This window comes from Taeniopygia guttata, chromosome 1 (assembly GCF_048771995.1).
Source record: "Taeniopygia guttata chromosome 1, bTaeGut7.mat, whole genome shotgun sequence".
NCBI classification, from domain to species: Eukaryota; Metazoa; Chordata; class Aves; order Passeriformes; family Estrildidae; genus Taeniopygia; species Taeniopygia guttata.
In genome coordinates, this window is record NC_133024.1 from 14,457,938 (window position 1) to 14,483,627 (window position 25,690).

At 46.7% G+C, this 25,690-nt stretch overlaps 1 protein-coding gene across 2 annotated transcripts in view; it reads right to left on the reverse strand.

The window, feature by feature from the left end:
• IGSF3 (immunoglobulin superfamily member 3) overlaps positions 1–25,690 on the reverse strand; it is a 92,348-nt gene that overhangs the window by 60,901 nt on the left and 5,757 nt on the right. For both annotated transcript variants that reach the window (XM_030263413.4, XM_002193985.7), the window contains exon 2: positions 3,652–4,029. In XM_030263413.4, the coding sequence (XP_030119273.4) occupies positions 3,652–4,029 (378 nt within the window). The remainder of the gene's footprint in view (positions 1–3,651; positions 4,030–25,690) is intronic.

Below are 25,690 nucleotides of genomic sequence, written 5' to 3' on the forward strand. Positions count from 1 at the left end.
TGTGCTTCTGGGATGCTGCTTTCCTTCACTTGCAAATCCTTTGCTGTCCCTTAACTTCTTAAAAAAGTGAAGGGACAGTCCACATAATTATCACAGCCAGCAATAAGCAGGACCCCAATACGACTGTGTGCATTGTCCCCAGATCCGTGATTTAAACAGTCCAATTTCAATTTTGTACCTCCCCTCTTCAGTAAACCAAATGGTTTCCAATTCAACCACTAAGTCAAAATTCCCAGCAGTTGCTTAGAAGTCTGATAAGGCAAGTCTTCAAAAGCAGCCAAATTTACAGCCACTAGTGCCTAGCTCGAGGCCAACATGTGGGATCTCTCTTTAGTTAACACAGAGAATGATGCACTTAATTTAAAGAAAGATGGACTGCTCTCCAGATTTGTCTTTTTCTATCTTCTGATGGCAGATATTGCCTGGATATCTACCTTAGGCAGCGAGTCTGGTGTTAAACGGGTGGCAGACAACTCACAAAATCGTCCAAAATATTTTCCTGCAACCCTGAGTAAAAGAGTATGAACTAGCCTCAGCAATTCTGTGTCAGCCTCAGGCAACTGAAATCTGAAGGCAAACAGAGTTGCAGACTTTGTACATGGGCTAATCCTTTCTCATAAATCAGTCACAAGGCCATGGTTCCACAACATCCTAAAGAGCTGTACCCCTGCTTTTTTTTTTTTTAACCCCACCTCCCTCAGCACCTGAAACTCAGTCTGAGATGTCCTAAATTCTTCTCCTAACACATCTCACAGCCCAGGCGTAACTCCATCATCACAAAGGTGCAGCTCAGAGGGGGATGAGAAGAGGAGCAGTAAAATACAGAAAGGCTTGTTTTTGAAGCAATTGAAGACTGGTGAAGAAGATTAAGCCTTGATACACATGCCTGTATGGCTAAAGGCCTTTGAACCACATGACTGGCCTCATTCCTAGCTTCAGTGAGATTAGCACTTGTGTTGCATGCCTAAAATTCAGATAAGAGTCCCACAGAGTGCCTGGGGAGCACTTCTTACTCCAGGCCACCACAGACATCAGGTCCTCAAAGTGGTACTAGACCGTGGCCAAAGTCTCAGTGAGGGAAAAGGAATCTGGAGCGGTGACATTAATAATGGGAGAGGGACAGCTAACCACTCTTGCTGTTCATGAGGTGAAGTGTACTTTCAAGCCAAACTGGCATGTCTCTGAAGCTGACAATATGATTTTTTAGCAGCCCTGGAGACACAGCCTTCAAGGATGCTCAGATGGCAGGAGCAGAACACATCCCAGCTGCTCTGCTGCAAGCTGAAATGCCCCGGTGCAGACAGCAGCCCCACCTGCTGCTGCACCAGCGTCCCATGCAGCTCCCCTGCCACAGGGCTGCATCATGAAGGTGGGAAAGAGGAGAAACTCCTCCTTCAGCTCTTTCCTCAAACCATGGGACACAATAATTCCAAGGTCCCAGAGCAGCAAGCCTAAAATCAACACTGCTTCAAAGCCATCTACTTCACACATAAGTGGAGAGAATAGAGATGCTAACAAACCTGTCTCCCTTCAGGCTTTGCTGCTGCCAGAAAAGAGCCACTCAATCTAATGAGTCAATTAAAAATTCATAACTGGATGAATGAAAAAAAAAAACAAAGTTTGGTTCTTCTTCTGAGAAAATGAGAACAGTAACTCTTTTCTGTACCTCTTCTTGGATATTGTCTGCAGAAACAAAACCAGCCTGAAAAATGCCAACCTCTAGTTGAGAGCTAAAATAACAGGAAAACAGAAAGGACCTGTGATCTGCCCAGCTCTGCAGAGAAGAGCCCATTTCCCCAGAAGGACTTCAGGGTCCAACAAAGTTGAAGTCAGCACCACTTCCCATGAATGAGAGGCAGGAGGAAGGCTCTCTGTAAGGGCCTGCTGTCTATAGGTCATTGCTGGGAGCACACTGAAAAATTCAGTTTCTGTCAAGAGTTTAGCTAACCCACAGAAAGGAACCTACACAGATGCACATGTTCAAAATGCAAGCGACCCTAAGTAATTTCCAAAGTGAATTTTCAGAAACGAATTAAGCTAAATCAAATTAGGGCCCAAAATCCTGAGTGCAAGCATCCATGAAGGGGTTGTGATTTAACTAATCCACTAGAAGTTACTTTAGATCAATTTTCTTGAGTATCTCTTGACACATGTAAGTCCCAAAGCCAATGCCCTCCAAGCACTGATCATGTCTACAGACTCCCAAATCTTACTGGTTTGTAGCTGTGGAAAGGGAAGGACAGAGGAAAAACAGATCAACCCAGCTTTGGCTCCCCAGACTCTTGGGAGAGCAGTGGAGGAGCTTCCCACTGCCCAGCCACTGGATATGCTGACTGTGCTCAGCTCCAGCTCCTTGGCAGAGCCACCCAGAATCCATCCAACCCCACCCTGCCCCCAGGCACGTTTTTTCAGTGGGTGTTGGTTTCAATGGGTTTCAATCCCCAAGGTGACTTAACAAAAGCAGCACTGACTCAGTCTTGTTTAAACTGCAGTGGGAACTGCAAATCCGGACACCTAAAACAAATTACAGATCTACAAATAGAAAATAGAATACTCAGGCATCTACCCCCCAGCCACTCATGGTGGCAAAAAAGGCACCTAAATAAGCACCTACACCCATGCTGTGGAGCTCCACCTAGGAGAGTGGCTGGGCTTGCACCTCTGAAGGAAAGAGGCCAAGGCCATGCAAGCTGGAGGCAAGAAGCTCAACAGAAAGTAAGGCTATTGTGATTGAAGTCATATCCTGGCTCCTTTCACACTGGATTTCTTGTGTCAACAGAGCCTGAACCATGGGCTAGATAATGTCAAAGTGGTTCCAAGCTGCAGCCTCATAAACACCTCCTAAGGAAAGCAAGCCTGCTTGCTGTCTGTGGGCTTGAATTTGCTAGAGAGGGGTCTGTGTTGCAAAGGAGCTCTTTTAAGGGTCTTTCAGCCAAAGAGTTGGATGGAAGCCATTTGACTGCTGTTAGCTGAGTTCGACACTTCAAATACTGCTTTGAGATACAGAAAGCAAGCTGAAGCTTGAAAAGGTCAAATATTCTAGTCAAGAGGTGCTGTGGAAATACTCTAGATTTTAAAATACCTGTTTTTGATTTTTCTAACACAAATTAAAAAAAAAAAAAACAAAAACAAAAAAAAAAACCCAAAATCCCAAACCAGCTTCTCTACACTCATCTACAGACAACTCAATCTGCTCAGTGGCTTCAGGATGTATTGAGCACTGCTGTAAGAGCCTGAAGATGACCGTCTCCCCTGTTCCCTTTTATGTGCTGCTCATTACTATTCCTCTCTTCCCTGCTCAGTTATTTCACCACCTTTGGCAAGCAGCTCTCTGGTCTGTGACTTGTGCCATCTGACACAGACTCCCTGGCCCTTTCCCTCTGCGTAAATCAGTCCCATGTCCGTCTTGCTTTCAGCCATGGCTTCAAAGGCTCCTCTGCCCAGCCGTGCTGCCTGGTGTCTCATTGTTATAAGGGCCTTATTAGTGAAGAAAGCTCGCTATTTCCTGCGCCTCTGCACCGTGATTTCCTGCAATTCCCACCACTGTGCCACCTGCTCACTGGATTTTGATCTGACAGCCTATGCAGACCACACTGCCCATGCGGGGTTGAAGGGTGTGCCAGCAGCCACACCGTGAGCAGGACAGCTTACCCACGAGGTTCATCTTGGCGCTGTAGCTGCCGAAGTACCTCTCGTCGGTGTTGGGCGTGTGGCACTCGTACTGGCCGGCGTCGCGGTCCTGCAGCTCGGTGATGTGCAGCAGCACGGCGTCCCCCTGCAGCCGCTCCACGAAGATGCCGCGGCCGCGCACGCGCTGCGTGTAGATGGCGTAGGGGAACGAGGGGTCCACGGTGCTGACGATCTGCACCTCCCGCTCGGGGGCCGAGGGCAGGTAGATGGACCACTGGAAGTTCTGCTCGGCCGGGCCCTGGTAGCCGCTCACCTTGCACCACAGGGTGATGTGGGACCCCTCTGTACGGTAGAGGGGTCCCTCCTGCACCGTCACTTGCCGCTGGGCCAGTGCCATGCCTGTGGGAGAGAGGAGCCCAGCGTTACTGACCCGCAGGCAATCCCCACACCTACACCCCGATACATCCCTGCCCTTCCACAAGGCAAGCCCTCACACCCCATTTTACATCTGGCACATCAGGCTCTGGCACAGCACCCCAGAGTCACACTGCAGAATTCCTGCTGACTCAATGGAAGTGTTTTAAAAAACACCCCATGGAAGAAGCAGCTTTGAGGTAACATAAACCCCATGTTTGGAAGCTTTAAGAACCCAGGCGTGAAAGGGCAATGCACCACACAGCAACAAATCAGAAACTCAAGGTGACAGGTCTTTGTTTTCAGTACTTTTACTTTCCAACTCTTATGGAGAGTGGCCAGGGGGCTACACTCCCTCTCCTTTGGTTGCTGGGCCACCCAGCTCCAATGTCCCAGGCACTCGTCCTCCATCAGCAAATCTGCCAGAGGCTTCAGCTGGTACAAACCCCCTTCTTTTTCCCCAAACCCAGCACACCTTCTCCATTCTCCCTTATGCTTGTAAAGGCGCACAGAGAAATATCAGGTTGCTGGCACTGCCTTCCCAAGCCTATTTGAAAGGTGTGCATTTAGCTGGTAACAAAACCAATTAAAATGAACGGGGGGAGCGGGCACATTGCACTTTGAAAGCTGCTGAGGTCAGGGCCCGGTGCCCGGTGCTGTACACACACAAACACGTGCAGCACAAAACAAAGGCAGCCCCGCAGCACGGTGACCGCAATCCGCCGTATTTTTACACAGATTATGGATGGCTGGCCCTTGGGCTCGTGGCACATTACCAGCACGGCCCTCCAGGGGCCAGATAAATTACAGCAATCTATCTTGTTTGTTGCTACATCAAAGGCTGGAGGTCTGGAGACCACGGTGGGTGTTCATGGGTTATTGAGTTACCAGCAGCATGCACACATGGCAAGGCCAATCACCCTGGCTTCTGTGCCTGCTTGCTTGCCATCATAAAACAGCAATAAGCCGATTTAAAGCAGGTCCTGCATAATCACGTTTGCAAATTTCATCCTCTCTGTGCGTCTGTACATCAGTGGTTTCCCCCCACTCCTCTAATTTTCAATAACAATGCTCAAGTCCAGAGAAGAATTTAAGCTTTCAAAAACTGGCATCTTGCAGGTGAAGAGGTAGCCTTGAATCTGGGGTTTATTGATTCAATCCCGCCCTCTGAACATCGATGTCCAGAAACGAAGTTTTTCTCCACAGCCAGCCTGGACCGGAGCCAGGAGAGATGGTTCTTAGCAGCTTAAAACAAATTGTGAAAAATGGGTTCAGCACATCCATCAGGGCATGCAGCTGAACAGATGGAGTGCAATTCAAACTATTAACTTGGGCTCAGCTTGCTGCTGCTCCAAATTATGTTTCTTTTTACTCTTTATGAAATAATGTGATTTAAGGGGAGGACAGGGAAAGCTAGCACATCTGAAACAAACAGGGAGAGGAACAACAGAGGCAAACACTCCCCCACTGTTTGCTGTACCAATCTCTTCATCTTGGGGAAAGATACTGCTAGAGACAACTAACACATCTACGGTGCAGGCAGCCCCTTCTCTCACACCACAAAGGCCAAAGGACAAAGCAAATATTACAGCCTTTGAAGTGAACTGTTCTCAAAGCAGCAGGAAGGACAAGATCTTTATTACACACCTAAAGACAGCCCATAATCCAATTTATGTATGCACATGTAGCCTTGCTACAACAACATATCCCACCTGCAATGGCAGTCAAAATTGCACAAAATTGCACCACAAGGCAAATGTGCAGTGGTAGGAATTAAAAGTTCACACACAACACTCCATCAAGTATTTCTCAGCTAAGTGCACAACTTTGTTTATCAGGCTTTTAACATGGTGCTAGACTTTTTGAATAGGAGTTTTCCAGTTATCTAGTTAAAAAAATAGTATTTTATCAGAGATGGGTATTGAACTTTCCAAAGTTCACTGGAAGACCACAACCCTAGGGACCCACAGTACAGATTTTTGGTAGATGCCAAATCTCACCACCCTCACAGCCAGCACTGATATGGGCTTCCTTCTTTCCTTGCCAGTGGTTTTTAGGACCTTCACCATAACTCTGACCTGGAGTCCTCCTCCAGGTTCTGAAGAAACTCACTTTCTACATTCCTCCTCTTCTATTTCCCCTTGCACTGGATTGCTGCACCTTCCTAAAGCAGCCAAAAGTGAGCAAGTTAAGAGCCAAAGGGCTCCTTGCTTCCTGTTCTGGCTCCAGGAGCCTATGAAGCTGAGGGTCAGAAGAAGAAAAGTCCTGCCCAGCTCCAGTATGGATAGAGGACAAAACAGTCAGGCTTTTGCTACAACTTGCAGCAGGTTGCTGTCCCAGAGGTGAGACACAAAGGCTCAGAAGTTGGATGAACAGGCTGGATCTCCAGAGGAGGAAGGAGCAGCACATCTTCAGTGCTGTTCCCTGTGCCTGGCTGCAAACTCCTGCTCCAACACAGGTAGGCACAAATGCTTTTCAACACTTTAAAATATCCCAAACAGCAGAAGCAGAAGTATTTCTCCACAACTATGTTAATCAAGAAAGGAAAGAAGAAAAACAATCACCCTGATATGATATGGCATATATTCACCAGTTCATGCTCAGATACCTTTTGCATGATAGTTGGCATTTTACAAGCTTTGAGAATGCTATATCCATCACACACAGCATTAAGAGAACTGCATTTCTTAGTGAGCAAGTGCTCTGATTAACAAAAATAACATGCCTGAGATCCCATTTAAACTCTTATCAATCCCTCTTGAAGTGAGAGAAGAGCTCACTACAGGAGGAGCTGTGTGCTCCACACCTTCCCGAGGACACCCAGGAGACAGTGATGGTGGCATTTGGCTGGTACTGCACTGGCACAGCTGGCTTTTAACTGCAAATCCAACATAATTCACTCACAATGCAAGGGCTGATAGGGAGGAGGTAGTGAGTCAAGTGCTACTTAAAAATTAGTAAGAAATTGCAGGTTTGTGCAACTATTTTTTCCAAAAGACAGCAAATCCCATGCAATAAGGAGGAAGCCATCCCCTGATCCTTATGTCCTATGGATCAGGGCTATTGTTGCCAGCCTTTTGAGCCAGGAGCAAGCCAAACAACAGCCAGGCAGCTCTCAGCTTACCCATCTCCCAAGCCCTGGAGGGGTAAGAGCAGTGGCAAGAGGGGGCAGTGCAGCCAGGTGATTAGACTGAAGCAGCAAGGGACAGTGCAGGACTCAGGAACCCCAGGTGCCCAGTCCCTGCACCTGCCCTGTGCCAGCTCTCCCAGCAGGGCCACTGCAAATGTCACGGGAAACAGCTCTGAAAAGCACAAGAAAGGCAAGAGAAAAATGCTATGTCAGAGTCACACAGTCGTTCAAGTCTCCCTTGTCGCATCACAGCCAGGATTTCAATGCCTCTCCAAGAAAGAAAGGAGCAAGAAAGGAGCATCAAGCATCCCTGCCAGCCAGGCATCTCCCTCAGCTTCTGAGTACACCGTGTCTTTGCAAAATCTGTACCCCCACAGCAGCCTCAGATGATTTGGGCAGGGTCTGACCTTTCCATGGAGACACACACAGAGCTCAGAGCTCAGGTTTTCCACACAAAACTGGTCATTTCAGGCCTGATCTGAAGTACTCTGAAGATGCCCCATTTCAGAAAGTGACAAACATTTACTTTCTGGTAAGGAAGTGGACCCTCAGGTCCCTTTCAGAAGAACATGTATGCAAAATTTTAGCTGAGAACATTGACTCAAGGCTTATTGCAAGGGACAGGTGGGTGTAATAAAAGGATGCCTGAGCACACAAAAACTCTGCCACAGCATTGACAGCTCAAAAGAATAAATAAAAACTCATGACAGAATGATGAAGAGCCTCTCACACAAATATTCTCTCCATCTCAGACCATATGGGTTATGTCTGCACCACATCCAAAAGCACTGCAGCAGTTGTACCAAATTATCTTCGTTATCAATAATCACTGCCAGTAGTCATTTCATCTGAAGGAGAAATTTGAGCTCTTATGAGTATTAACCTGGGTCTCTAATCACGAGGCAGCAACTAAAAAAGTCATTATATACATATCTTCTTGGTATAGATATCTTCTATAAGCACCAGGGCTAACAGTGATGAACACCAAACGGATTACATGGTTTGAGGGGATATTTCTACCCCTGCAGCTTTAGAGATTCTCAGTGAAGGAAAACTTCTGTAAAGTACTATTTGTCAATAACTGACGATACTAATCCTAAATTTCCTTTAAAAATTACTTTGTGCCTTTGACTGCAGTTATTAGACAGAAAACATTTCCAAGGAGATCCCTCTCCCTTTCACAAATACACAGTACACATCTGGGTTTTGTTGTTGTTGCTATTGTTCAACTTGCAGGTGCTCCTGAGAAACTGTCAAGAGAAGAACAACAATGATGATGAACACTGTGGAATGGCTTCTCTGCTGGAAATAATGGAGTCTGGAGGAAAAAAAAAAGGTGAGTTGAAGGGGATCTGGTAAAGGTTTTTTCACAAATATATATACCATGTCAAGGATGGTCAAGAATTTGATCCTTTACCATCTCTTCTAATTTAAATACCAAGGGCCATCAACTGAAACTGGTCAGATCCAGATTTATAACAAGTGAGGCAGTTTTTGCAGCTGAACACAGCAGACCTGTGGACGCCCTTGCCAAAGGATACTGTGGGTATGGGAAAAGTTTACATGGGTCAAAATATGAGTGGGATAACCACATGAAAGAGGTCTACTGAAGAGGTAAATCACATCAGGTTTGTAAGGCTCCCAAAACAAGCTACAGTTGCACAGCTACCTGCCTACAGCTTTTTGGGGCATGATGCTGAGCAAGGTGCAGGATTTACTCTGAACTGGTACGAGCTATCCTCGTGCCCCTTCACAACCCTTGTCACTGCAGTCTGCACTCTTCAACAATGTGGGTCTGCAGACTATGCCTTGGTTATACTACAAAAGAAGCTAAAAAAGGTATCATTTTGGCTTCTTCTCTAAGAGCATGACTATTGCTGCTCTGAACACCCGAACTGGTTCCCTCAAAACATCCTTAGAACTGACATGGGAGCTTGTGCCCCTATGCAGGGAAGGAGAGGGAAAGGGAACATGCATAAATCCTACTTGGCTATGACAAATTAGGACCACAGCAGACCACAGGACCTGGCAGAAAGTCCCCAGTAAAGAAGACAATTCAGACATAAGTGCTAAAGGGCAGTTATGCTAAAGCATCTAATTCTGAGCTGCAGAGATGCTCCGGTCAAGCTCAACCCTAGAGGAGGTGCAAGTGCACCACAGGCTGTGGCCACTACAGGACTGCAGGAACCTGCGGGAGCCCAAGCTGACCACCCAGCTGGCCACTGCACTCCAATGCATGGCATGGTGCCTCTAAGGTGAGGCAAGTGCCAGCAGACTTCCTCCTGCTGCTCCCCGTGTCCTGCTGCGCAGGAGCTGCAGGCTGTGGCATCACCCCTCCTCAGTGCCCTGACTGCCCTGCCCCAAAGCAGCAGCACTGAGCCCTGCCAGTGAATTACTCAGGGACAGTTAGCATCCTCTGAGCTCACATTCCCTCTTAAATCAGATTAATTTGTCAGTCTCGCTTATGTTATGCACGAGGCTTCCCAGGGGATGGCCCTTCCTCTCTCCCTCCTGTCACCCACAGAGCATGTAGACACCTCTTGCCAAACCCAGTCCTTCACTTAGTCCCTGCTTTTTCTGTGGACTCTACAGCAGGGCTGACACTCACAAAACAGTAATATATTTCAAGAAAGCTCTTCCAAGCTTACCATTGTCCAGCCACTGAGAACACTTCCCCAAGCAACCATAATTTTTTTTGCCATGGGCTGAAGACTAATAAAATCTCAGAGGGAAACACTCTGCCCCACCAGGCAACACCAAAGCAGAGACAATCTTTTAGCAACACACACCTGCTATTCTGTGAAGTCTCCTGTTAAGCCCACAACCAAAAATTAGGTTTGAGCTTAATTTTTGCATAAATGAGTCACAGCAGGAACAATCTCCATACACTGCAACCTGCTGCCAGATGGATAAAAACAATGCTATCAGAAGAAAACATGTGGTAAGCCCCCACAATTCCCCCAATACGGTAAAGCCTCATTCTGGGAAAATACAGTGTTTTCTGGGGTATTTCTTCTCATGCTAAGAGAGCACAGTGTACTGAAAAGACTGGCTGGAGCCACCTGCAGAACAACTCTGTCCCTATCCTCCACCCTTTTGCTTTAAGGTTCAAATGGTACAACCAAAAGGATGCCTGATCCCCTATCCTCCCCTTCCTCCACTCCTGCCACCACCCCACCACTCCCAGCACATGGGCCATTTTTCCTAAACCAATGCATAACACTATTATAATTCCTCATTTGAATTCTTCCCACTGCTGAGCCAACTAAGGATGGCTAAGTGGCGAGGTCAGCCAAGAGCAATTTATACAATAATTGGTATGGAAATATCAGAATCAGTGGGGAAATATCAAAGCATGGGCAAACCAGACAGGAGTTGCCAATGAAGCTCTTTGTTCTTCCCACACCACTGCCTTCCCTCGTCTCTGCTCGCTGCTCTGTCTCACAGCCGCTCACTTCCACACAGATGTTTACTGTCTTTTAAGAAAAAATGTTTTCAATAAATATGAAAGAGATGGGATTTCTTTTAATCACCATAGATTGCTGTGCCCTGTGACTAGCTTCCCAAGTTCTGACTGTAAAAGAGGCCTTGTACCTCTGCAATAAATATGCATCCAGTCAGACATCTGACCCCCTCGCCAAGATCAGAGCCATTTTACATCCTTTGGTTCTTCTCAGATCTGGCCCTTATATTGACAGAAGACTTCCTTATTTTCCCCATTATGGCATTGGTATTCTGCAGATGCACAGCGTGAAATGTGATCTGCCCTTGTGATTTCTTCCCCTCCCTTTTTTAAGCAAACTACATCCTATATGGATGTCACATTCCTCTAACTGCTCCTTCCCTGTTCTACAATTAGGCATGTTAAAATATGCTAGTTTTAACACCACCTTAGAACAGCAGATTCTTGAGCCACAGATCAAGGTTACTGTATTGCTACAACCTTTAAACTTCTAAAAATGCTGAAAGGATGAAATAATAATTCACTATCTACGTTGGACACCGAGAAGACAAGAAACAATAGGCTTGGACTTGAAAAGTGAAAATTCAGACTGGTCATGGGAACAAGCTAAATGCTCAGTTTCCCAGAAGCTGGGAGAGTGAGGCACCAGAGAGACTGCTCTGTGAGAGACTGAGGCATCTCACTATAGCTTCCTCTAACAGGCACTTTCTTCAAGGACACCGTAAGGCAGAGATGAACCTTACCACGCGTCCCAGGGGATGCGTGACACAAGATTTCCCTGCTCTTACAGGTCTAACATTCTCAATCATCCCACCAGAAAGTATATTTAAAGTTACTTTGCACAGAAGCCTTGAGACTACTCTTTAATGTAGTATAGCTTTACTTTGAAAAGTCAAAGTACTCAGCATCCAGAAGCCAGCCAGACACGCCTGTGGTCAGAAAAAAGAGCAATACCCATAATAACCAAAGGAAGGAGGATGGCTGGGCAGTCCTTCTGCACACAGATCCCTGAGCTCTGGAGCTTGTGGGGCTCAGCCTCCTTACTTCACAAGGGCTTTGAAGTACTTGGTGGCACAAGATGTACCTGGATGTAAAAGGTAACAACACATGCTGGTGCACGAGGGACAGACTGAGCTGGCTGCCCTGCTGCTTCAGAGTCAGAATGGTGAATGACTGCTGGGGACCCAAATATCTTTGTGCAACACACCTACTGCTTACTGCAGTTTTATACTTCCCTGCAAAGATGCTGAGAAAAAAGAATCCCTCATTACCTGCAATTCTTGTATTCACCAAAGTTTTGAGTAACCCCACAGAATGCCAGCTTTTTTCTGTACCTGAGGTAGAGCTTGTCCTGTGAAACATTTAATCAACCGTTTCTCTTCCTCCAAGGTCAGCACACGACCTCTGCAGCCCTTTTCCATCTCCCAGATCAGCATGTTCTTCACATGTAGCACTGTTACTGTTATCACTATGGGAAGAACAGAGCAGAAGCTCCCTGGCAGATTTTGCTTATATTGGGAGTATGCAGGCAGGAAGTGTTGGCTTGCCCACGCAGTACTTCTGACTTGCACTGCTCCTCATGCCTTATTCTGAGGAGTTTCTTCTTCCTCACAGCCCACTGAATCCATGCCCCAGTGACTTGTATCACTGCTGCTGGTTCCAGGTCTGGTTAAGCACTACAATACAAAGCAGCATTTACAGCAGCCTGCTGGAATGCCCAAGGCAATGCCTACTTTTATATTTTCCAATGGAAAGCAGTGATGGCTTCATTAGTACATCCCCAGCTTGAGTTTTGAAGCAGTCACCTCATGCACTCCCTGTAAGATTTAGTGCAGATCTGCACAAAAAGTGAAGCCTCCTAAGATTTTTATGTGTGCTTTTCCTTCTGTTCTTGTAGCTAGCTGTTAAAATACATGTAAGGACACACCATTTACCCTGGTGTCTCTAGTACTGCTCCCAGACCTCTAAAAGATTCAGCACTGCCATTTTAGTACCAATGCTATGAAGCACCAACACTATGAAGCATTTTGGACTGCTGAACCCTTGGCTGGTATGTGGTCCCAGCCTATCAAGAGGAGGGGGTGAAATGAAATTGTTTTGAGCATCAAAGCTAGGCAGGAAATTTCTGACTTAGTTCATTATGCCCTCCAGCTCCTGTATTTCTTTTTATTATCCTTCTTTAGTCTTCAAGTCCTACATGTTCAATGTCTAGGGTCATTCGAAGAATTGTCAAGCATTATTCCCTGTGCCATCACTCACTCTCAGACAATAAGAAACTTCATTTTGTTTCACAGTCAATAACGTTTTAATGTCACTTCTTTTTTTGTTTTCCTGCATGCTCTGCAATCCCTTCCAATATTAAAAAAAACCCCAGAATGTCCCTATTATTGCTGTAATTCACCTCATAACATCCCAGATGCTTAAATACTCTCCCAGGAGAAAAGCGTGTGGAGTCCCAAATCTCACCTTCACATTATCCTTGCCAAAAGGAAACAGCATTTATTACCCAAGCTTTCATTAAAGGGATTCCCTCGCTTTCATGCGATCTCTTAAAATACATCTGATGCATGGAGAGCCTGGTTTCTTGCCTTCCCTCAAATTTATTTTTCCTAAAGAAAAACAAAGCTTTTTGTTCTCTTTTATTAAAACACAGGGAGGAAGGACAGACATACAAATGCCTCCCTCCATCTCCTAAAAGAAACACCAGTGTTTTGGCCCATCTTTCCATACTCCTTGAACTTGCTTATTTGGCTTCCTGCCCTTCCTGTTTCTCCAAGTGACTCCAGATTTTCCCTTACTTTGGTAAGAATGACGCTTAGTAGTTCATCACCCTTATTTTTCTCTATAACCTTTATTTGCATCTTTGTTCTTCTGGGCAGGGCTGGAGAATCTCCTTTTCAACCTCTAAACTGGAAGCCTCAGGCAGCCATTTATTAATTGCTTAACCCTGAATTGATTACCTTCCAGAGACAGAAACTTAACAACAATCGGTTAAATATTGGCAGGCTGGAAGAGCTGATGACAAAGTGCCCTGCTGCACATTCCTTCCTACCTCCCAGGGCACACCATTCCTCCAGCACTCCAGCTGTATCCTCAGGCACAGGGCTGCACCTGCTCCCCACCTCTTTTCTACAGTTATGTAGAAATAACACTAAAAAAAAATACTAAAATGTAATATCTAGAAAAGAATGCAGCCAGGGCAATCTCTTCCTTCTGGCATGCTAAAGAAACATTTGTGCCCCTCAGCCATGACCATTATCAGGAGAGAACATTCCATGTGCAAGGCAAAGCTGCCATCTTGTACTCCTTCAGCAGAAAGGACTTTCAGGTAAACAGCAAATTGACATATCCCCAAAGTCAAAGGGTACTGGCTAAAATCACACATTTCTCCAAGATAGTTTTTCCACCCCACCATAAAGGATCACAGGAATATGAATTATAGCCATATAGCAGCAGTTAGTTTCCATCTTCTCCTCACAACTTCATCTGGATTCTTCCCTGTTCACTAAGCAGCAGCAAGATGCTGCCTCTCAAAACTTCTGTGATTCAGTCAGACAGCATCCCTGAAAGACAGACAAAGATGCAGGGAGATTCTTCAGCTACCTGCTCCCTTTTACTGCTAATTAAGATGTTAGAACTCTTTATCTGCATACACTATAATTTATTAGTTTGACATGCTACACAGACTATCAGCAGTTGTCACCAAACTACCAAGGCTCTCATTTCAAATGGGAGGACAGGAGCTTTTCTGGCATTTGGAAAGGAAAACAACAACAAAAAAAAAAAAAAAAAAAAACCACAACAAAAAAAAAAACCACACCACAAAAAATACCCCAAAACAAAACAAAACAGAGGGATGCAGAAGCATTTATGTTACTGTTTCTTCCAGGCTGGGAGGGAGAAAGGTACAATCATTCCTTCTAAGCACAGTACTACTATCAGTGAGTAAGAAGGACAATCATGCAATTCTCCTCCCTGAGGAGGAACAAGCCCATGCACCAGGGGGAACTGACCAGCTGGAAAGCACAGGAAAATACTTTTTATACTAAACAAACAAATAAACAAACCCAACACACAGCAGTGAGCGGTAACTGCACACTGGCACAGGCTGCTTCAAGCGGCTGTGGAGTCTCCACCCTGGAGATAATTTAAAGTTATCTGGACATGATCCTGAGCAACCTGCAAGGGGCTGGGACCAGATGATCTCCAATGGTCCCTTCCAACCTCAATACTCTGTGAAGGACTCTCCAAAACTGCATTTTCACCACTGCTGTAGACTCAGTTACCTTAGCTCAGCACCAAGCACCTACGCAGAGCAACCTCACTGCAGCAGTGACAGCAAAAAGGTGGTAAAAACACCCTCATCCCAGGAGATTCAGTTTAAAAATGTGGTTTCACAATGCAGTTAAGCTGATCTAGGTACCAGCTGCCACGGCAAAAAAGCAGTCTTGCTTTCCCACTCACTTTATTCCTAGCAAAACACACACACTCCTCTCCCCATGCTTGACCTCTGCATGAGCTGAAAAATGAATGACCCAAGGAAAGAGTTTTCACCAAGAGAGCAGGAACACCTTTTTCTTTGGGGGATAGGGGCAAACAACCTTTTTTATCAGCAGCTGGGACACTGCACCAGCTCAGCCAGACTGTGAGCCAGCAGCTCCAGCCAGCAGATGGGTGCAGAGAGGGCAGGGAAGGAGAGCAGGGCAGAGTGGGAGCCAGTGCCAGGGTCTCTCTCTGCTGGAGCCCTTGATATCAGGTCTCTAGCACGCCTTATGCAAAGGCAGCAAGTGAAGGAGTGCTGCAGGTGCTCGCTGCAGCTTACTCCCCATCACACAGAGTAAAATAAAAGGGGTCCAAGCCACCACTTTTAGCAAACAACCCTAAGAGCAGCAGACTTAATGAAGCCCAGCTTCCCATGCCTGCAGGAGGGAGGCTGTCTCTGAGATGAATGACTTGACTGCAAGCTCCAGCTGGAGCTTCTCCTACAGCTGGCACAGCCATTTGGAGGCACTGCTGAGGCCCCTGAAGAAAAGGGTCTTTCTTCTTCAGTGCCCTGCCACTGCCCTGACTCAGCCACCTACTCTTCACAAGGCTTGCAGGAACTCGTTCATTTCCGAGCTCTCTACTCCTGTCAAATTTGCGTAAAATTGGCCAAAGGGCTTCCAGGTTATCTGGAAAAGGGTGGCAGAGGCAGCATGATCAGATAAGCCCTCCTTCTCTGAGAAGCCAGCCTGAGGAAACACAATGAGAGGCAGAGGCTGGGAATCAGAAACCACAGAGAGAAGAAGCACTAGAAAGAAAAGGTAGAACAAGGCTAAGAAGGGCTTTAAAAGAGAAGACACGCATCTTGCATTTGGCACAGCAGAGGAGGAGGAGGAACTAATTTGAGCATTCAGGGGAACCAGCAGACAAGAACAACAAAAAAAAAGAAAAAAAAAAGAAACCAAAACCAAAAACTGAACGAATTTCAGAGGCAGAGATGGATAGAAAATGCTGCAGCTTACATTCCTTAAGCAGAAAGATCCAGGTGTGGTGTGCACATGCATGTAAGTAAGCACCAGAGACAGAGGTTAGAATTTTGAATTGAACAGATACACAAGCCTGTAACAGCAGCAGAGAGAGGCCACTCCAATTTTTAGAAGTGGACAAAATAACAAAGAGGCAGGGACTGCAGGAAGATGTGGACAGGGTCATAGAATAGACCCCTTGTAGGCACACAAAAACAAACCTGAAGCTGGTATAGAGTAAACTCATGAGGTCATAAGAAAAGCTCTGTCAGAGGCAGGAAAAGGCAAAGACAATAGAACTTAGAGGAAATCTCTCCAGGAAGAGATCAAAACTGGTTAGTGCAAGGTCAATTACAATGTCAAGAAAGGTAATACTTGATCACAACCAAGATGTAGAGCAGTGGGGGCTATTGAGAAAGCCCTTGCGAAGTAAATCACATAGACAGACTAAAGTGGCAGAGAGCTGGGAGGCAAAAGCTCCAGACAGAGCATCCCATGGGGCTTGCAGAGGACACAGCAGCTGCTGGAGGAGGAGGGGATAAAGCAGCTTTGCATTGAAGGAGAGAAGCTATGAGCAGGAAAACAAGTGACTGAGACAAGGTAAAATTAGTTGAGACCCTTAAGACAAGCAGAAAGGTTAGAAATTCTACTTTTGTGAAAGGCATGGAGAAGGAAAGCAGGACAGAGAAAACCAACAGGTGAAGACAGACCATCATTTGTATGCCAATTCTCTTCATAAAGTTGTTACAGCTTGAGGAGCAAATCTGAAGGTGGAGAAGGGCCTATCCAAGCTTGGGGGGCAATACCACCATCAGCATTCAGCAAAGCAAAAATTAAAACAGTTGACAAAAGACAAGGCAGAGAGGGAAGAGGCCAGGCTCTGAGATGAGGAAGTCAGCGTGGTCAGAGGACTCATGCCAGCCTCATGCCACTGCACTACAGCAGGAGGAGAAGCAGCAGACGGTGGGGCTGGAGATGGGAGAGAGGGCAGAAAAATTGTCCTGGGGATGAGGAGAGATGCCATTGCACGGGTGGTGTAAACAGCTAGGGGGGAGAAATGCCAAAAAAAAGAGGAGTGGGGGGAAATCCAAACCCAGGGTGCACAAAAAAAGCAGCAGCAGGAGTGGCAGAGGACGAGAAAAACAGAAAGACCCTGAAGGGGAGGAGCAGTGCTGACTGAAAATCAAGACTGGCTGGCAAGCCAGGTACCTCCTTATGGCATGGGTGACCCAGGCACAGGGAGGAATGACTTTGGACTAACCAACAGCATCTGCTGATCAAGAGGGGCCCCAGCCTTCAGCACCAAAACAAGAACTACACACGAGAGATGCAACACAGAAAGGGACATGACCTTAATGACTGCAAGTCTCATTTGATGTATGGAGTCTGGGAAAAGCTGCAAGTTGGATTTTTTCAGGATTACAGAATCAGCTCAGCCACACCACCCCTCGGGCACCAGTCCAAACGCCCTTCTGCCTCCCAGAGCAGCCCGTCTCGGCATCCACGAGATGAGAGGGGCAGCACAGCCTGAGAGATGCTCCAAAGGCGATACACCCTGACTTCAGCAAGAGCAGACTTGCCATTTTGTAGGGCTGCAGGTTTATCTGAAGGTCTGAAAGAAAGCAGAGTCCCAGCTTCTTGACACAGACGATGTGTTTGAGCGTGACTAACTAAATAGCATTTGTCACTAAACAAAAAAACCTTTCCTAATCAACTGAGAAAAGGAAGGGTGGGGGATGGTAAACCGTTCCTAAATACACCACTCTGAGCATCCCCCTGCCTACACTCCCCAGTGAGCAGACGTATGCAGAAGTTTTCATCTTCAGCTACTTACTTAGCAAAGCTAGTCCCCTCTGATCAGGGAGTTAAGGAAAGGCTTACACAGCTACCAGGGAGGGAGGGTTTTATTTATCTGATTTCAACATGCCCAAGTTATCAGACTCTAGAGGAATTCAATTAATGAGAATAAAACTCTTGTTTGATGCAAGTCTGGAAGGGTGCAGTGGGTTGTTTTTTTCCTGCAAATAGCTGCACCCCAGAGATTTTACACTGATTATAAGCCTTAACAGCGAAGGACTGATGCAAGCTGAACAAATTCAGCAGCTGCACCAAAACACCACACACGCTCCAGGTCTGTCGGGGACCCACACAGCTGGAGGAGACCAGCAAAAAGACAGGGAGAAGGGAGGGCTGCAGGGCCAGGAAGCTGGGACTGCAATCCCAAAGGAGCTGCTGAGGCCATGCCCCTCCTTCACCTCACAGCAGCAACAGACTGGTGGTGAGGGTTGGCATGGGTTGCACTCACTAGCACAGCTGTGAAATGTCACCTCCCAAGATGAAGGCAAAATTAAATGTCCCACACAAGCTCATGAAGCAAGGCTTGGGCACCACAGCCACTTGGCTGCTCCTGGCCAATGTCCCAGAGAACACAGGAGCCAGCCCCATGCCCAAGCCAGGCTGTCCCTGCCTGGGAAGGTGCCCCTATGCTCCCTGCCAGGTTCTGGGGCACCTGGCACTTGGTCAGGGCTTCTTCTTGCCACCACAGGGCTTCTTCCTGTCACCAAGCATCCCCCTGGAGAGGAGGGAGCATGGCCTGTGGGGGCAGCAGGGACAAGGGGACCATGGCACACACTGCTTTGGATTCCCATCTCAGGACAGGCCACTCCTGGCAAAGGCACCAAGCTGTCACCACCTGGGACAGAGCTCCCACCCCTCCTGGCAGTGTCCATCCCCACTGGCTCTGCCCTCTCACCCATGGCCACCCAGTGAAGGGGAACAAATGGGGCACAATCTGTCTCCCAAGGGGATCCAGAAATCCCAAGGGCTGGCCCCAACATTTTAAACGTGGCAGTGGTCACACCTGGGCTCGGGCTGGCCTCTGGCACTGCGAAAGAGGAGGAAAAGAAAGAATTCTGACAGCAATATAGGCTTTGGAGAATTTTACTCAGATAATCCTCTCCTAAGGTTGGCCAGCTGGCTTTAAAGGGAACAGACGGAGCAACATCACAAATCACTGAACCGATGGGAACCAAACACAGGGCGCAAAACTCTTCTCATACAAACGTTTCTTTTTAAATCCTGCCATGAAGATAAGCACAGCTCCCAACACCACTCCCAGGCAGTGCTAGTCCTAGGAGATTTACCCAATGTTTATTCAATGCACATTTCTCCAAAACCCACATGGTACATCCAGCCAGGAAACCGAACAAACATCCATAATTTCCTTTGACACCTCCTAGTTACACTGCTCTGACAAAAGCAACCAGAGCCATCCAGTACCACTACATGCCAAAAAAAAAAATAAAAAAAAACAAACCTCTTCAACACAGTGAGCCAGCAAGAGGGAGGAATCACAGGCTGAACCAGCCAGATTCCATCAGCTGGTTAGGACAGCACCAATAATACCTCCTGGCTGTATATTTGGGAAAGACACGTAGGTGTTTCTACAGTCTGCTTACACAGAAACCTCAGGAACTCTCCCCTCTCTTCCCTAAGGGAGATGCAAGACATTTGAGGTTTAACAGCTGCAACAAACAGCATCCTCTTACTAGAGAAAATATTCAGGAACAAGATAACAAGAGACACGGTTACTGAAACAGGATGAAAACATGGAAAAAGCCTCTGGGGTCTAAGTGCTGCCCTAATGACTGCAGACTGCTACTCAGAAAAATCTGAATTCAAGTATACAGCTCTCATCACCACTTGCAGATCAAATAGAAATGGCAAGATGCAAATCTTGCTGCCTGCAAGAGAGGTAATCTAAGACACCATTTGTGAGCAACCCACTAGCAGTGCCACAGCCCCTGCAAACACAAAGAAATAAAAACCTGCAAATGTCCTTGATCTTGCATTCATTGCCCAGTAGATAACTGTGCTGAACCCAAACATCATCACTTTAATGTCTGGAGCAGTTGAGGGCACAGTTATTATTGCTCATGAAATAGCAAGGGTATATATTCACTATTCAAATTCGATTGCAGAATTGGCAGATGGGTTAAAAAGATGACTTAGAAGGAAAATAATGCCAACTATTCTCTTTAAAATAGTTTTAGGACCAGTATCTTATTTATTTCACAGCCAAGAGGTAAAGCAATTCTACACAGCCAACTCAAAATTAGTAGATATTTTCCCTTTACACTAGAAAAGAATGCAGATGCTAAACCTATTATATAGACAGTAAGTGTCATCAGAGCAAAGAAGGCAAAAATAGCTAAGTTATCTGTAAGATGACTAAGCAAATGGATTTTCAAAAATATGCCTTCAAATATGACACCCTTTTCTTAGAGCTGCATACATCCGTTTAGCTTTGTTAATTTCTCAATTCTTTCTTTTGATAATTTATTTTTAGCCTCCCACTAGCATACTTCCCCAGAAGCCTCACTTCACCCTACCCACACTCAAGATTCGCATCCACATACGGAGGATGATTTAGAAAATGATGCCGATCACCCCAGTAACTATGGAGAATCTCTACTGCAGCACTTTTAAGATCACGTACATGCATTTCGTTTACATCTGTCCATCCACTGGAAAACTATCCCTGCTGTCTCCCACCCTCATTTCTACTCCCCTCTCCATCATCCCCACCTATACTGTAGGGGGTCTTCACAGCTCCACTGGTACCTTCCAGAACTGATCAACCTTCCTGTCTCATGTGACCCTTGATCCTGTCATTTTAGCAGGTAAATACAGCCCACCTCTTTCCCAGGCCACCACCAGTACCAGGAGGAGAAGGCTACTTGGTGCCACCTCAGGAACAGCAGTGGTTAGAGGAATGGGAGCAGCAGATCCAGGTGCATCTCCTGCACCTGGGGTGGGAGCCACATTCCCCAGCACATCTCCCCCACATGTGCTGCCAGCAGCCAGGTTTAGAGGCTGCTGGTACCAGTTAATGGTCATGCTCCTCTGCACATCTCCCTCTTCCACTAACACCCGGATATCTCTGTAAGGAAAATTGCCCTTTCCTCAGATTACATCTCTTCAGGGACTTAGCTGGCACCCACACAACTGCAGCCTCTGGTAATCTACATTTCTGAGGTAACAGCAGGAGTTGGTGCCTGGCCAAGCCTCCTCCTGAGTAATTTTTCTGCCACGCCAAAGCCCTGCATATGGCTTCTCTCTGACACTTCCTCAAGGAGGGATGGGTACCCTAAAGAGGGTGATGAAACATTGAAATGGGCTGCCCAGGGAGATGATGGAGTCACCACCCTTGAAGGTGCCACTGGACACAGCACTCAGTTCCATGGTCTGACATGGTCGTGTTCAGTCATAGGTTGGACTCAATGACCTCAGAGGGCTTTTCCAGCCTAACTGATTCTGTGATTCTGAGGCAGGTCCTGCTGCCAGCCCTGTCTGCTGCCAGGAACCCAGCCCTCAACCTCCAGGAGCCAAGCACAAAGCTCTGGGATCCCCTTCCCAGCAAGTGGGCTTCCAAGGCTCAAATCCATTACACTGAGATCATTAGGATGCTTTCAGTAATGTATCCCAGTGGATCTGCTACAGCAGCTATTAGGCATTTGACACACAGCAAAATCTTTCCCCACATTCACCTCCCACCTCCCTACACCCTCCCCCAAAACAAGCCAGCCCAAAAAACCAAGGAGATGCAGATAAGAGCCAGAAGAAGGGTGACAATAGCTTAACAGGGGCAGGCGTGTGAGAAGAGGTGACAAACCTCTTTGAGATGAGCCCCTTGCTTCCCCTACACTACCCCATGCTTCTCAGGGCAGTCTCAGACTCTCTCTCACAACTCCACTGCTCCAGGAGGAAAAAAAACCTCCTTCCCACCACACATTTGCAGCCATATTCTTCCCTGCAAAGACTGAAAGACAAAAAAACTTAGCCCAAACACCAGAGGCACAAATCAGAACAACCACTGAGTAAGTGCTGCCCTTCCTTCACTTGGCAGCCACAGGGTAGCATCTGCAGAGGGACCCTGCAGGCACAACTGGACAATTCCAGAGGAGTGGATGAGATGTAAGAGCAACAGAAATTATGAAATAAAACCAAAAACTAGACATCTCATGCAAGGCTTATTCATATAAAAGATGCAAGATGAGGTCCCTCTATGCTCTAATGATGATGGCAGTATCTGAAAGATCACCTCTGAACACACCTCTCCTCACATGTAAGCAAGGGGAAGAGGTGGGATAAAAAGCAACGTGAGATGAGAAAAGCATGTATTGATATCTAAATATGAAGATGAGCAGGTAGATTGCCACGCTCCTTGCAGCCCTTTGGACTCTGTACAACTTTTGCCCCTCTGCAGAACAGGTATCTGAGGCTGGACTCTGAGTCCTAGTCACAGGAAAAGCACCTGAAGCTGATCTTGTTCAAGTCCAGCTCATTCACAGCAGAAAGGAGTAAGTGCTTGGCAAACTTCAAGCATTTGGCAGCTACACATTCTAGATTAGATTTAACTGCCAGCCAGCTCATGGCATGGGACTGATTAGACGTAACAGCTCCTGAGGTGGCACTGACCCACAGATTAACTGTGCTGCTGTGACACTGATGCCTGGCACGAATCACAGCAGCTCCACGTTACAGCCACACGGGCTGTGCCCCACCAGCATCACGGGCCGGCGAGGAGAGCTCTCCTTCAGGTAGGATGGGCAAGAGAGCTCCTGCAGGTAGGTAACACCACAGAGCTCAAAGTAAAAATCAATTTTCGTCTTTTTCTAACACCAAGAGTGAAATCAATCAGGCCGTAACAATCTCTTCCACGCCACATTTTCTTCCATGCATAAGAAGAAAAGCAGCCTGTTTGCTTACAGACAGCAAACGAGACCTCAGCCCTAACACTGCATATCTCCGTCCCAAAAAATCCCATGACACCTTTTAAGCCACTCTCTCTCTCCTTCAAGCAGCCAAGAACAGAGACAGAGTGACTTGCCTACAATCGTATCACAAGTCAGAAGAAAGCACTGGAATTTGCATGCTGTGACTCCGGCTGTAGGCGCCGGGTAACACTGCAGGCATAAAGGTCAAACCCTTCAGCAGGAGCTCTCAAGATATTGTCTGCAGGCCACGAGCAGCCAGCAGAAAGCTGGGAGGTGGCACAATGCCAGCCCAGCTTCCCTTGGTATCCATGTCCTTCCTTGGAAAGCGCCTCAGCACCTGGCAGGGCGGTTAAGCACTCATCCCCCACAAGGAGCAAACATCCCTCCTCTGTAATGGGATTAGACAGCGGAGCAGGAAAACAGGATCCGGGAATCTCCAGGAGAGGAAAGAAAGCTTGACAGCGTATTTGGGAGGGTGGAAGAAGCTGAGGGCCCAGGACTATGCGTGAGAGGGGAAGGAGCAGAAAGCACTGAGTCAGGGAGATGAGATGATACGGTGAGAGGGGGCAGAGCACTTTGAAAGCACACCGGAGATAAACGCATTCAGATAATTGCTCAGAACAGAATAAATATTAGTAAGTACTACAATTACCTCGAACACTTTACAAAGCTGTAAGAAGAAATATGACTAGAAAAGAGGCTAGCACACAAATGCTAGTTGGGAAGCTCCTATTTCAAGCTATCAAGAAGGAACCAACAAGGCCTGACACCCAGGTTGGCAATTTCAGCTTGGCAGCCAGCCAGAGCCCTTTGGCTGGATCCTAGGTACTGGGTAACTCGAGTTAATAAGTGCCAGATTCCAGCAGTATGATTTTCCAGAGTACTGAGCTTCTGGATGACTTCTGGCAACAAACAACTGCCTTCTCATAGCCATACTCAAGGTCCAGCCTCCCTTTCGGAGGGATTTAAAGGAATCTGGGCAGATTCCTATGTTCATGGTACTGATGCTGAATGAAGACAAAATGATTAATCCAAGATGTAAAAAGCCTAACTTATCTAAGCAGCCAAATCCTAATAACCTTGCTGTCATGAGAGATCAGAGCCCTTCTTTCCCAAAGAAACAACCAAAAGTTCTGCTATTTTGGGGCTCAGTATCTCACCTTCAAGCTTCCATTTCCCTAAAAGCTTCAGAAACCTCCCATTTCAGAGCAGCCTGGGTCATTGCTGAGCCACTCTCAAAGCACTACAGAGTCTGTTGAAAAATAGATCTACCTCACCCCCTGCTCCCATCTCCCTTTGCCAAGCTTATCAACTTCCACACAAAGCCCAAAAGCCATAAAAGTGACAGCAGGCCTCAGGCAGATACATCAGGAACACAATGTAGGAGGAACAACCAAAAAAACCACCCCAAAAATCCCCCAGATGCACCAACATTCCCTGTTATTCCCCCTGTAATCACAATGACTCTAAAAGAGAACGTATTTACTGGGAAGCAAAACTATCAGCTTCTGTGAGCAGAGTAGGGAACACCAGGCAAATGACAGCAATTCCAGACTCATGCCACTAGTTAAAAACCCCCCAAAACTCAGCAGTGCCCCAACAGTCATCAAAAATCACCTCCAAACACATCAGAGCCTGATGAGCTGTTTTGCAAGGGGAAGAAAAATAATATCCAGAACAGTAAAGCAAAAACTGGCATTAGAAATGCCTGACAGTTTTAATGGCTGTGCAGCTGCCCCAGATGCTGCTCTGGATCCCAACTGGGACAACTTTGTCACCAGAAACTGCACTGGAATCTCCTTATTCCTGCATTTCAGCAGCAACCTCATCCCCTCCTGACCAGCAAAGTCTTAAGTCTGCCAAAATCAGAAGAGACAGGAGAAGTGCTAGATGATTTTTCAAGTCCCAGATGGAATCAATATCTTGTTTGGAAAGAAGTCAGCTAAGAGGAGTGGTAAGTACACTGCTCAGGAACAGGACAAATACAGATAGATCCTCACTGTCTGAGTTTCTTTTCTTTTGTACTTGGGAGTCTTTGACACCTGAAATGCCATGGGCATGCTATAAGGCCTGGCATTTGGCAAGATCCATCCTTCAGAGCCTGCTCTCCTCTATCTTTCTTACCAGCTGGGTTCTTCACCTTCCTTCTCCCACTAATGCTTTCCCTTAGCTCATCTTTTTTTTTTTTTTTTTTTTTACAGCCTGGAGAAGAGAAGGCTCCAGGGAAACATCATTGCAGCCCTTCAGTACTCAAAGGGGGCTTATAAAAAAGATGAAGAACAACTTTATAGATGGCCAGATTGTGATAGGACAAGGGGGAACAGTTTTAAATGAAAAAAGGGGACGTTTAGATTAGATGTTAGGAGGAAATCCTTTACTCAGAGGGTGCTGAAGCACTGGAACAGGCTGCCTAGAGAATTTGTGGATGCTCCATCCCTGGAAGTGCACAAGATCAGGCTGGATGGGCCCTGAGCAACCTGGTGTAGTGGGTGGCCATGGCATGGAGGGGGTGTGGAATCAAATGATCTTTTAGGTCCCTTCCAGCCCAAATAATTCCATCAGTCTGTGATCCTTTCCCCACTCCCCCACTTTGCAGCGCACCACCTTTTCCATCCCTATGGATCATTGCCCAGTAAAAACAAGAAATGGACCTAGAAACACCAAGGAACTACCAGCACAGGAATAAAACCAGGAAAGAGGAACCATAGGAGGGTTCAGGCAGCTGTTTCAGCCAGAACCTACAGACTAAATGCTAAGCAGGACAGAG